General features: G+C 45.2%; 1 protein-coding gene across 11 annotated transcripts in view; it reads left to right on the top strand.

Moving 5' to 3' along the window:
* LOC135255657 (serine/threonine-protein kinase BRSK2-like) overlaps positions 1-13,436 on the top strand; it is a 114,912-nt gene that overhangs the window by 54,383 nt on the left and 47,093 nt on the right. For all 11 annotated transcript variants that reach the window (XM_064337129.1, XM_064337119.1, XM_064337121.1 and 8 more), the window contains one exon: positions 7,663-7,757. In XM_064337129.1, coding sequence (XP_064193199.1) covers positions 7,752-7,757 — 6 coding nt within the window. In that variant the 5' untranslated portion in view covers positions 7,663-7,751. The remainder of the gene's footprint in view (positions 1-7,662; positions 7,758-13,436) is intronic.

Genomic DNA, 13,436 nt, shown 5'->3' with positions numbered 1-13,436 from the left:
GAGTTCCCCTTTTAACTCAGTAAAATGAATGGCTTCTCATTACAGTCTGTTTCACGGCCCGATCCTACTGCTCCTGAAGCCTTTTGTGCGTCTCCTGGGGCTGCCGTTAAGCTGTAAACCGCGGTGCGCCGAGCTCCAGCTCTCCGCCGAAGCGCTTCTGACCCTCAGTCTCTGCGTTTGTGGAGAGCTGAACATCGCGGAAAACAGCTGCTTTTGGGCCATCTTCTCTTTGATGGCCTCTTTTTCCGGTCCCCCATCTCCCACCCCCCCACCCCACCCCACCCCACGTCATCGCAAAACCCCAGCAGAATCAACACAGCTCAGTTCCAATAGAGCTGCAGCACACAGATTGGTCTGGCACTCCAGTTGGGAGAGCAAAACCGAAGTACGTACGTCATTTCTGTATTTCAGTTAGTTCTGTGTATCTCACTACATTAGAACAAGCGATAGTGCAATTAGAGGCCCGTTCTCTTGCCCACTGCAGTACTCTTTGTGTTTGTGTCGCTGGTCATGGTAGGAGCAAGTCCTATGGCCATGATGCCATTGCATGTCCAGTGAAAGGAAAAGCTTTGGTGTGATTTTTATCATGACATTTTTCAGGTCATTCTTCTGGTGACTCCTTATTAAATAAAACCCCTCTACAGTCTATTTTTGTTGAAGTTAAACTTTGGATTTTTATTTTCAGTGCAATTTAATTTGATTTGCAAAAAAACTTGGCCCTGAACCCCCCAAAAATTAGCAGTTGAGGTAAAAAAAATGAAATAAATAATAACTCCCCGGTGGGAAGAAAAAAACAGTTTTTGGCTTGTATGACCTGGTATCATGTATAAAACCTAAGAAAATATTATCTCTCTGTCTTGCATAATAAGACTCAAGGGCAGTGTCTATTATGTTTTCTTGTATGTTTACGTGCGTATGAGCTTCTCAGTGTCTTTGATATCTTTCTTCCATTAATAGTGTACAAGTCCTCTTTCTGGTACCTTCAATGATAGCTTTTATTTGAAAATAGTTTGGCAGTTTGTTATGATGTTAGGGAATGATCTGTTAGTGGTGCTGATTGGGGTATTATCTGTTAGCGGTGCTCATTAGAGTCTCCTGTGGCCAGGCCTTATCTGAGCTGAGTAACCTGTTGTAATCCAGACGAGCTGAGTGTGGTCTGTCCTGTGGGGCAGGGGGAGGAGAAGGAAGAGGAGGTCGCTCGGAGCCTCCAGGAGCTGGCGGAGGAGGCGCGGCGTCCGGCCGTATTTCAGGGAGCCTGCAGCTCCGCAGCTCCGCAGGCTCAAACAGAGGCTGTTAAAGTGAGCGTGCGGACGGAATAACGCGGCCGCGTTTCTGGATTCGCCGCTCGACCCGGTCGAGAGGCGCTTTAACAAGAACTAAACAGAGATGCACGGAGAATGAGATGAGGAGTGGAGAGCGAGAGGGAGGGAAGGAGGGAAGGAGGGAGGGATGGAGAGAGACGAATGGAGGGAGGGTTAGAGAGAGGGAAGGAGGGAGAGAGAGAGAGGGAGGGAGGGAGAAATGGAGAGAGCGAGACACGGGTGCTGGGAGAGCTTTGAGTTGCACATGACTAAATAGCCTTCACAGCGTGAATGGTGTGCACAATGTGTTTATCTCAGCTAATATTCTTTATTATATAATATATTGCATAATTTTGTATAATTGTATTAAAATGAAGGCTTTGAAGAGTGTGCATCTTATCCCATTCTGCCAAGGCTTTGCGTGGCGGTGCAATCTGTTCTCCCCTGTCAGAAATAAATGAGGAAAACAGCAAAGCAGCACTGGCTTTTTCTCTGGCGGTTTCGCCCTTTGTTTAATACGGAGAGTGTTGAGGCAGCACGCAGTAACTCACTCAGCACAAAAAGCAAACCTGCGCCGAGGAGAAGCAGAAGCAAAGTGTTCAGTGTTAGTTCAGCTCTCACAGAGTTTATTTGACCGAAGGTTCCAGAAGGCATTGCGTGCGCTCTGTGACAGTTAGAAGTGCCCGTGCTGATTTAACACGGAAGATGTTGCTGTGCAGATGGAGGGAATAATTACGGAGGGAAGGTAGAGGAGGAAAGAGAAGCTCTAATGATATATCCCTCACTTCTCCCCCACCCAAAGGGCATTCTCTCCTCCGCTCATTTAACCCAGACAAGTTCCCTCTAATTGAGTGTTATGCTGGACAGCCTGCAGAGTTCACCTCTGCCAGGATTCATTTAGAATTCAGGGTCTCAGAGCGCATCAGTCGCTTTTGGCCCCAGAGCCGGTTCTGACAGCCAAGTGTATATGCCCCTGGGACCCCAGCATGCTCTCCTCCACAGCGCCTCTGAAACGGGATGCTGAGGATTTTATAGAAATGTAGACATTTCATATCACATTTGCGTTTAAAGTTTTCCCGGGGACTTAGATGGAGAGTCACTGAGATGCAGTACACTGAGCTATGCTAGGACTCACAGAGATACAATGCACTGTGCTGTGTTATGGGTTACAGTTTCACTAAGATATCTAAGATATTATCACTGAGCTATTCTAGGAGTCACAGAGGTAAAGTACACTGAGCTGCTAGGAGTCACAGAGACAGTACACTGAGCTGTGCTTGGAGTCACAGATATACAGTGCACTGACCTACATTAGGAGTCATAGAGACTCTGAGCTATCCCAGGAGTTACTGATTCACCAAGAATATCCCAGGAGTCAGAGAAATCCATTGAGTTACACTGAGTCTTTGCGATACAATGAAAGTCAAGTAAATGCAACAAAAGTTATAGATATATGGAGAATCATACTGAATAAATATTTTTAATTAACATGCACATAAGCATTTGGGTTTTTGTAGCCTTCATTATGACTCAGTATTAATGACACTCCTGGGCTGTAAGGTTTTTGTTTGAGAATTGTCAGAGCAGATGAACTATAAAAATGACCATGATGTTATTCAGCAGAGATAATTTTCTTTTAGTATGGCAGTTATTTCAGCCAGGAGTTTCAGCTCATTGCAATATACTCCTCCTTTTTAACGCAGTTCCCAGGTTTCTTAGTGCAGGTTATGAGCACTCATACGCAGGGTGCCCCTAGCCTGCCCCAGACTCTGACCCATGAGGCTTCCCCAGACAGAGCAGGAAACTGATGAATCTTAATGACGTCATGATAAAGTCTCTATCTCTTTATTTACAATAATAATGGCTGCAGATATCAATAAGGACACATGGCCACCTCCACCTACCACCCTTTCAGTGCCTTGGATTTTTAGTTGTGTGAAAGTTCATCCATCAAAATTTAGAAATATGTGGGAGGAATTTGAAAACTTGAACTTAGTTTCTGCTACACTGCTTATTTTCCCACAGGCGATGTCTGTTCTTGAGTATGCAGGCATATCTGTATCTTTTATCAGTATTGTGATGTATTACATTTATCTATATCTGTATTGCCATGATAACCCAGTAAATGTTGTTGACATACTCCCTTGTGAAAGTAATAACATTTTGGTTCATTGCATTTATTTATTTAAACACACAATACACGAACGGCCATTTTAAAGCAAGCCCCTAAACATGCAATTTACAGCACAGGCACCAAAATATGCAGTTTACAGCACAGTCATTCAAAGACAGTTTACAGCGCAAACACTCAAACACGCACAGAAACCCCAGAATGTGGTTTTACAGCACAGACGCCCTTGCATGCAGTTTTACAGCACAGAAACCCAAACACATACTTTACTGTTTGCTACACCATCTGTCAGCATTTCTATGCATTTCTGGTTTCTGGTTTAGCTATAGTTATTGGTGCACTTAGGAGTAAGCACATTGTTTGTAGTCTTAAGCCTTCTGGAAATCATCTTGCCTTATTGCCTAGGTGTCTGCCAGATTTCTAAATTGTAAAATTGTAAATGATTGGAAAATTGCCATTTCACACTGCCAGCCTAGCAAATTGATGTGAGCTAGCAAATGTCAAAAACTTTCACTTTTACATGAATATTTCTGAGGTATAGATTTGCAAGAGAAAAAAAACACACTTAAAAATGTAGTACTATTTAGGAAGCATTCATATGAAATGCAGTGTCGTTTGTCGAGTCATAATGGTTGCCATGCCTAAGGAGCCTCTCTTTGGCCTGGGCCCTCTGTTGTACCAATCAGAGCCTCCACAGTGTGCTTCACAATAAGGGCAGCTTCAGAATACATATGCTGGTGCTGCCCTTGCGCGCATGGTACTTCCTGCTTACAGAGGTCACTTCCTGTCTCGTCTGCAGTTGTCGCCCTGTCTGCGTGCCCCAGCCCGTCTGCATTACACAACCCCGCTTTCGCCTTTCACTTTGCCGGGTGGATAATTACTCTAAATCTGCCTTTTCAGAGAGGATGTGATCAAAATATTTTAAAGACGCTGTTCTGCAGTGAATGGAGGGTGGAGAGCAGGTGGGGAGGGGAATTGGGTGCTGTGGAGATCGGGGTGGTGCCTGTGGGGGTGAGGGGTAGTTACTGAGGGAATTTCATTTCTTTAAGTCACTCCAGAGTAGTGAATTTCTTCTGGGGGGGAAAAAAAAAACATGTTACATGGTTGCTTTGCGTTTATGCTACCTGCTACAAAGAGAGATCTTGCATATGGATTTGCAAGGTTTATAGGCAATAGTTTCTGAAGGTTTCTGAGTAATTGGCAGAAGGGCAGCGGGACTCTCCCTCATCTGTTGTGAGTGTGCAGCTGGGGTCCTACCGCTTCACCTTCTTCATCCACAGGTGTCCTCCACATTGCCTGAAGCACGCTTGCCACAGCATGCTACCATTTCACCGTTGAATGAGAACCTTTCTGACTGTGTTCTGACTCAGATGTAAGATATTACCCATTGTACGTTGCCGGAAAGCACGTGTTTAAAAGAGCTCTAAAAGGCCTCTTTAATAGAGATCTCCTCGTCTGTAAGAGGCTTTCTTTACCAACATGGCCAGCTTTTGAGCAATAACTGCACTTTGGCAAACTAGATTGTTTGAATGGAACTATTATCAGATCCCCGTACCACTGAAAACAAGCATTTTCTGACTGGCTGAGAGGCAAGCGACCAGAACAGCACATCGCTTTCAGATACGAGAACGCAGTGACTCAACCTGTGAGAAATAAGAGTGAACAGTTCACATTTACATTTAGCAGATGCTTTTGTGCTGAATGATATACAAGTAAATGCAGAGAAATCTAGGTGAATCACAGAGACAAAGTACAAAATACAATATAGTTTTTTTTGGTGATCCATAGCACCAAGCTGTAAAGGTCAGCCTGCTTACTGATTTCAAGTGAAGTCCGGAAGGCATGTGGCTAGTTAGCAGCAGAGGCCTGTACTGAATCAGTTCAGTCTTTATCAAGGTAGTCGTTATGCTAGTGTGAAGCCCGTAGACTTTACTGAAGCTAATGTTTGTGCTTTGCAACACAAAATATTTAGTAGAAAAGGAAATAAAATGGGAAGGAGTGGGTTACCCGGCAGAGGAACTAGAAAGACGTGTTGGTCCCTAAGTGGCAGCCTATAGGGTATGGAGTATTTGCTGGAATACTTAAGTAATGATGTTTCCTTTTCAGTGGAATCGTATATTTTGAAATGTGTGTTTTTATTGCAGTTGACGGAGGTAGTAAATTTGCCTCGGGCAGTTTCCCTCAGTGCAGGGCATTAAAACTGCATAATGCTCAGCCGCTCTGACATTATCTCACTTATACAGCTTACAAACGAAAAGCATAATTGCAATTGCAATCAAAACATGCATTTGAAAATATATACTTGCTTTATTCTGTTCATATTAGATGAACAAATGTCCTCTATTTTAATGTATTTCTTCTTTTTATTTTATTTTACATTGGCTACTTCATGATAAATTAATAAATGAAGCCAAGTTCCGACACCTAGTTGTACTTGCATAGCCTTTTTGAGAAAATAAGGATCGAGCAGGCACGTATCCGACAGGCAATCGATCAATCCATTGCTCGTGCCTGTCCCTAATGGTAATGGTGCTATGACGTGCGGCACTAAATGTAAACCCACACAATGTGTGCATGGTACACTGAGGATGACTGCAGTTGATTGCTTTATTAATCACCACTGTACTTTCCTCCATGGCTCTGTTGCTTTTCCCTACTTTGTTTAATGATCGTTGTATTGAATGGATAATTTCTGAAAGGTCATTTTCTCTTGGTCGTCGGTCACATCCCCCCTAAATGTGTGCAGCGCTTGTGAAACGAGACACTGAACGGACATTTTACAACTCGCCGTAAAGGGACTTGCTGCCCATAGAAGCTTGAAAGAGCAATAAAATACTGCCAGAATAACTAAAATACAGCCCCTGGAAGACTGCTGATAGGTAGGCGGGGATTCCCCTTGTTCTGCTGAAATGCCTGCAGCTGAGTTGGAAGGGTCCATTCTGCTGTGATGTAGGGGAGGTGCTGGGAGAATCCATTGCTTTGATGCAGGTGTGTTAAAAGTTCTTTTGGATAAGAAAAATTCCTTTTGGATTCAGGAAGAGGAGATGAATAAAGCTGCAGTACTCTGAAGTGGTAATCTTGGCTATTTCCGTATGATGACCCAAACCCTGGCACTGTGATAGAGAGCAGCTCTGAAGCTGTTCAAAGCCTTCACTAGATAACTCCTTGAGCTCTTCTCTCTCTTGCTGTCTCTGTCTCTCTCTCCTTATGTGTGCATGTGTTTGTATGTACATATGTGTGTGTTTGAGAGAAAATGTCCTTCCGAACATTTCACGTCAAGCTTCCGGACGCCTCACTCATTCTGTTAACATCAGGCTCCCAAACACCGCAGATATCGTATTCACGGCCGGCCCTCGAACCTCTCACTGTCTCCGTCAGCGGTGACCCGTAGGCAGGTTCGCACCGCGGTTTCCTGCTGGTGATGCGCGTTCACCGGATGTGCCTCCGTGACGGTTGCTTTGTGCCACACGTGTCTGTCTGAGGGAGTTAAACTCTCGATGAAACGCTCATTATCTCGCATGATGCAGACGGTCTTCCTCCGAAGGCCTGGCAGCCGCTCGCCCCGGCCCCTGGGCCCGTGTGCCGCAGTGACACGCAGATTAATGAGATGTCAGGAGTGTCAGAGATGATCTCATCCCGGCTCTAACTCGGCGCGGAAGACCGAGGGGACTACAAGGCGCTTACGGTGGCAGGGGTTTGTTCCCCACAGCCCACCTGGATCCTCCCACAGCCCTGGGCCCAGGTGATCCAGAGGGGCAATCAGTGCTGAAATATTGATGTATGTGCCGGTGCTGGAATATGAGTGTCAGTAATAAGCATGGGCGTGCTGGGGCACTGTGACACACAATGAGATTTCCTTTCTTTTGGTGGAGCTCAGTGAGAACACAGGCTTCCACTGTGGCTGTGATGTGGCCCATTCTGATGTCATTTTTTTCAAGGCTGGTTGTTATTATCTGATACCATTTACACTTCCTGTGTTGGGATCAGTTTCAAAATGTGTCCTAAAATATTCACTCCTGAATATACAAACTTTCAAGTTTGTATGTGTGCATGCACTAACAATTCAACAAGTATGACTGTGTTTGCTTGTTGAATTGTGTGTTTGCTTGTTGAATTGTGTTGTGTTAGTGCATATTTTCATTGACATGTAAGATGACATCAGTGTGCTAACTTTCAATAAGAACGCAAACCATGTCACCCTCTAACTGAAGGCTCCCTGTTGTTTCACAGGTCTGGTGAAGCTGGGCATCCACTGTGTCACATGTCAGAAAGTTGCAATAAAGATTGTCAACCGGGAGAAACTCAGTGAATCTGTTTTAATGAAGGTAAGACTACATTGCTTATTTCACTAATTGCTTGTATGATTTTCTTATAGGTGTTCCTGATGATGATGATTATGATGATTCTCCTTATATTCCTTATTTCTATCATCATTATTATTATGATGATTATTATTCCAAGTATTTAAAATGAGTTGATTGCATGCTTGCTTTCTTGATTTATGTAATTACTTTTAATAAACACCTGACTAATCTGAGGACAACAGGATGCTCAGTTTCAGAGGACATGGTGTAATTTGACTGCTACTGATACCTTCCTTGGTAAACTCACTAAGTACTGGCTCAAGAGGCAATGCATAATTAATATGTCCATTAATCTTTTTGTCTTCTTTACTGAAGAAGGGACTTGAGGGGTAATGAGAAGAAATTGACGTATTAAAATAAGACACATTTATGAAGGGAGGGTAACTGGGACCTGGGTGGACGCGTTGTGGAGTAGCTCAGTTAAAAAGCCTGGCTGGGCTGCTTGTTTTAATGGCTCCTCAGGTTCAGTTTCTTGAGGGTTCTTCATAGCTGGGCTGTTGGAGCATGCCTTGGGAGCAACATTAAGCTGTGTAGAATGTAATATGATAAAGCCTCATTCTCTTTCATAGGGCCTATAAAGAAACCATTTGAATATGATGTCTGCTGGCAACACGTTTTTTCGCCATAAATTGCTGTTTATCACATGCTGAAGTGTTTATTGTAGAATACCAGTGTTGTGCCTGGAATATTAAGGCAAGTTTTTTCCACATTTTTTTAGCAGTCAGAGTTAATTAGCATCATCATATTTAGCCATTTTTATTTCGATAAATCACAATTTAACGCCTTGTGTTTTCCATTATATGAATTAATGTAAATATATGCAGTATGTGGCTCTGTCACTCTAGTCTCGCTGAAAACACTTCGCTTCCTCACCATCTCCCCTGTGCGGCAGTATCCCAGCATGCATCTGTTAGGGAATAATCTCTCGCTCAAATGCGACAATTTAGGGGAAAATTGCACTTGCGACTCAGCGAATTTGAAAGGATGGCAGTAATGACGCAGATGAAGATATCCCCGATATCTCATCGTCTGTGTCGCTGTCACATGACCATGAAAGCATTTACAGCTTACCGAGTATGCATGATGAATGCCATTAATTAAGAGGTGAAATGCATTTGAGGCAGGAGGAGGGTAGATGGCAGTCGTGGGAGTCGTCTTTTAGAGAGATTATGACATCCGTGTTGAGCACACAGCACCCGGCGCAGAGATGTTATGGAGGGAGGGAAGGAGGTAGGGAGGGAGAGAGAGGTTGATATTATGGAGGGAGAGAGAGAGATGGGTGAAGTGGTTGTTGTTGTTTGTTTTGTTGACGTGAGAGTGCTCGGGAGCAGTTTGGGCTGAGTGTGCAGTTTGTTTGTTTTTGCTCCTGTCATCCTGTTCTCTGTGGTTTAATGAGCAGGTGCAGTCTGGAAATAAAAGTTTTTAAATCAAAATCTTTAGTTGCCCTTTTCCAATCCTTTAGCTCGCTGGGTAAATAATAATTATTGTTCCTGTTTCTTATATTGTACTGCTATTACATTTTGATTCTGTGTGGAAATTGTCCTGTCAAGCTTATCGGGGTTGAATTGAATTGATAATTTAATTGAGACAAAGGGGGGGGGCATAGACAGGGAGAAAGTGAGGAATTATTGCCCCCACATTGTTTGGTCCTTCAGTGGCTGTGCTCTCTTCTCCCTGAGGAGCTGATTCCGTTGTTTTCGTTCGGGGGGGCAGGGGTGCGTTTGGTGCAGCTGCCGCAGTATCTCTCCCCAATGAAATTCCCCTCAGAGCTCAGTTTTTCATTATTCGGATGCGTAGCGTCGGAGTAGGGCTGCTGACGTCATTGCCTTACCGTCGCGTGACTTCCCCCGGTCAGGAGGTGAGGGTGTCGACGCCGCCCAGCGTCGGCGTGAATCCTGGCGCCGCGTGGGAGATGTTCTCCGCTGCCATGTGATCGTCTCCCCCCTGTAGGTCACCCCGCGCGCTGACACGTCCGAGTTATTTTCGGTGTTTGGAGAGTCTGTTGTCATGGCAACTGCAGATTATTGGCGGCAATGGGAGTTAATTATAAACTTGTGAAAGTTGTTAGGAGTTCTGTCTCCTTCGTGCTGGCTATAACTGTCAAATGGGGGAAGTGAACGTTAGACAGGCAGATCTAAGGGTCTGTAAAGGAAGTAGTAGTTAGACAGGCGATGTTACTGTACATCTGCAATTGAGAGAGAGGGAGAGAGAGGGAGAGAGAGGGAGAGAACGAGAGGGAGATAGGGGAGACAGCAGGAGAGTGAGTACAGGGCTCTGCTTCTTGTGCCCCTATGGAACCGCTCACTGATCTGTCAGCTCTGCTTCCCTTGTCTCACCAGCCCCACCATTACACCCCTGTCATGCCCTGGCTTGTGTCAGGAGCCTTGGGGAACACAAACGGGCTGTTCGGAATCACCTGAGAGGAAACACTAAGCACCACCGAAACGACCATCACTGTGAACTCTGGAGAACCACAGTGCCCGTCTCGAGGATGGTTTTGTCTCATTTATGACCCTCTGACAGGGATTAGCTTGTCACCTGATGCTGTAACTGGAACAGAGAAAAAGAATATTTTCTTTGGGGCTTTCTTGTCTACGAAGACCCCAGAGCCAGTTCATAGCTGACAGAGCTCACAGTGAGCCAAACCAGACCCAGGGTGCAGGGGTCTCTGTATTGCGGTAGCCTTGAAGATATAAAATCACCAGATACCTAATTATTGCACAGAAGTGTCTTGGCTGATAAGCTGATCATCAGTAAAATTGATGTATTGCAATATATTGCAAAGATATAGACAGTTCAAGAGCAATTTATTAAAATAATAAAAAACATGTCCACCAAGGAGGGAAAATTTATCATGGAGAGGTTGAGTTGTGGGGGAGGGGCAGGGGGAATTCCCTCTGGGCACCATAGAAATATGAAGCACAGCATCGATCAGTCTGGGGGGAGACAGCCTGACCCTTCTGTAAAGCTGCGGGAAGTCATTGGGGGGGGGGGGGGGGGTTATACTCTGCACTGGCCACTCTCTCCATTGACAGTGGAGGCTGTATATGTATATTTGTCAGTATTGATTTGTTGTCAGTGTTTGTGTTGAATCCGGCCCTGGTGTTGAGAGCAGCTCCTGGGGGATGCTTCCAGCTGTGCGGTGTGACAGACGAGGCCCTCAGGCTGGGCTCTGGGCTGTGTGGAGCCCTTACAGCCATTTCACTTATTTCATCTCTAGTCTTTGTCTTAGTTTTAGTGTTTTAATGCCACTTATCCAGTGCTCTTTCACTGACTGTCTTTGAGGGAAATCTTCTAAAGTGTTTTTGGTCAACGCACAATTTTTCTTAATTGCCTCCACTCTGTGATAATATGGCAGGGCATGACATTGTATTTGTATAATCTGTATTTCTCCATCCCTTCTGCCTTTTCGTCTGTTCTGAGGGTGAGAGCGTTTACCTGTCTGACTCAGGTCAGCTGGTCTCAGTGAACCAGGGTCTGCTTCTTTTCCTCTGAGAGTTGGATGGAAGGAAGTCGCAGCAGGGAGAGGGAGAGAAAGAGGAAAGTAATTGAGAAGAGTTTGAGGATTGAGGAAGACTGGGAGAGAGAGATGGAGGAATTTACAGATGGAGAAAGTTGGGACTGAGGAATTTACAGATGGAGGAGAGAGATAAGCAAGGAAATGAAAATAATTCACCCAGGGTGAGAGAGAAATCTGCCAACTTGGCGTTCTCTGCCAAATGTACTTTGCTTTTTCAAGGCTTTATGAAGCACATTGTAAAAGTTCTGTATGAACAAGTGGACCCAAAGCGTGTAGACTGTTGTAAAAAGCTTGGCCCAGGAAAAAGATAAACAGTATCTTTATAACTTGCTGCCAACGCCATGCTTTAGTGGTGGTTTTTGCTGAGTGTAGGGTTCTGTTTAAAATGATGTTGTGTCTTCATTCATTATTGAGTGGTAAAATACACAGTACAATTGCATCCTCAGAAGATACAGTATTTGTGCCACTGGGGAGTTGGTCCTGTTTTGCGTCTGCTGATTCTTTTTACTGTGTCTCAGTGTCTCTTTGCTGTGCTTCTTTGCCTGTCTGTGTATCTCTGTTGTGTCTCTTTGCTCTGTGTGTCTCTGTTGTGTCTCATTGCTGTGTCTCTGTGTGTCTCTGTCCTCTGTGTGTGTGTGTTCTGTGTCTCTGTGCTTTGTGTATCACTGCTGTGTCTCTGTGTATCTCTGTACTCTGTGTGTAGGACGGAGTGTGGCACAGTGGGTAAGGAACTGCGCTTGTAACCGAAAGGTTGCAGGTTCGATTCCCGGGTAAGGACACTGCCGTTGTACCCTTGAGCAAGGTACTTAACCTGCATTGCTTCAGTATATATCCAGCTGTATAAATGGATACAATGTAAAGTGCTATGTAAAAAAAGTTGTGTAAGTTGCTCTGGATAAGAGCGTCTGCTAAATGCCTGTAATGTAATGTGTGTGTGTGTGTGCGTGCGTGTGTGCGCTGTGTCTGTGCTTTGTATGTCTCTGTGCTGTGTGTCTCTGTGCTCTGTGTGTGTGTGTGTGTGTGTGTGTGTGCGCGCTGTGCTTTGTACATCTCTGCCGTGTCTGTATCTGCTACAGCACCAGTATCTCTGTCTCTCTTGCGTTTTCATTCTTTCGTTTGACCTAACCGCGTAATGATGACAGTTCCGGAGACTTTTAAAGATTCTCTTTCATAGAGGCAGCGTCTGAATGTGGAACCCGGGTGCTTCTCTGTGCGGTTGCTCTTTCCCCTTCCTGTATCGGCGTGTGATCAGGCGACTCTCGCTCAGGAAAAGAGCCTTTGGTTTCAGTCCAGCCCTGCAGTACAGTGGCTGGAGGGATTTAAAGGCGGAGGTCAGCATTGATTACCCTCGACTTTCCGTTCCGCGCCATAAAGAAGAGCCCTTGTAAAGAGCGGGCGATTGGGAGGAACGTGCGATAGACGCTGTGAATCAGCTGCTTCAATGCAGATGGGACAAGGACAAGGCACTGGGGTCAAAGGCGCTCTTATCTTCGGAGTGGATTCTCTGATCCCGCCGCTGGCCGGGGGTCTTTTTGCAGGCGCGGGCGCTCCCTTTTGTGGAGGCCCGTGCTTGAACTGGCTTGCGAGTGTCAGTGGGGAAACGACGTGAGAGCGAGCCACACCCCCTGCTCTACTCACCCCGCCATTGGCTCCCGTACCGTAATTTCAAACTGACATTGAGCACCAGGGTTTTTTCGTGCTTCTCCTTGTGTTCGCTGCGGAGGATTCCCGGCACGGCGCATCTGTACTCCCACTCAAGGCGGAGACCAAAGGAGAACTTGTTGCCGTGGAGACAAACAGACACCTTACATCCTCTGCTCTGTGTGCAGATTGCAGGGAAAGGTGGTTTGAGCTGTCTGTGGTGCTGAATGCAAACAGCACCGCTTGAAGAGGCCCTTAACATAAGAGGACCGAGAGAACTGGCATTCAAATTAGGCTCCGATTCTTTTTAGCCGCGGCTAGCGAGCCCATGCTGTTTGTGTGTGCACACGCATGTGTATGTGTGTGCCAATTTACATTTCTACACTCATTCACTTAGGAAAATGAGCTTTAGCATATTTCCAACACAAACAAGTCTTTGAATATAGTTCTACTTTTTCAATGGAATATTTTTCTTGCAA

The sequence above is a fragment of the Anguilla rostrata genome, chromosome 5, assembly GCF_018555375.3.
Source record: "Anguilla rostrata isolate EN2019 chromosome 5, ASM1855537v3, whole genome shotgun sequence".
Lineage (NCBI taxonomy): Eukaryota > Metazoa > Chordata > Actinopteri > Anguilliformes > Anguillidae > Anguilla > Anguilla rostrata.
This window is presented reverse-complemented; position numbering and strand designations above follow the sequence as displayed.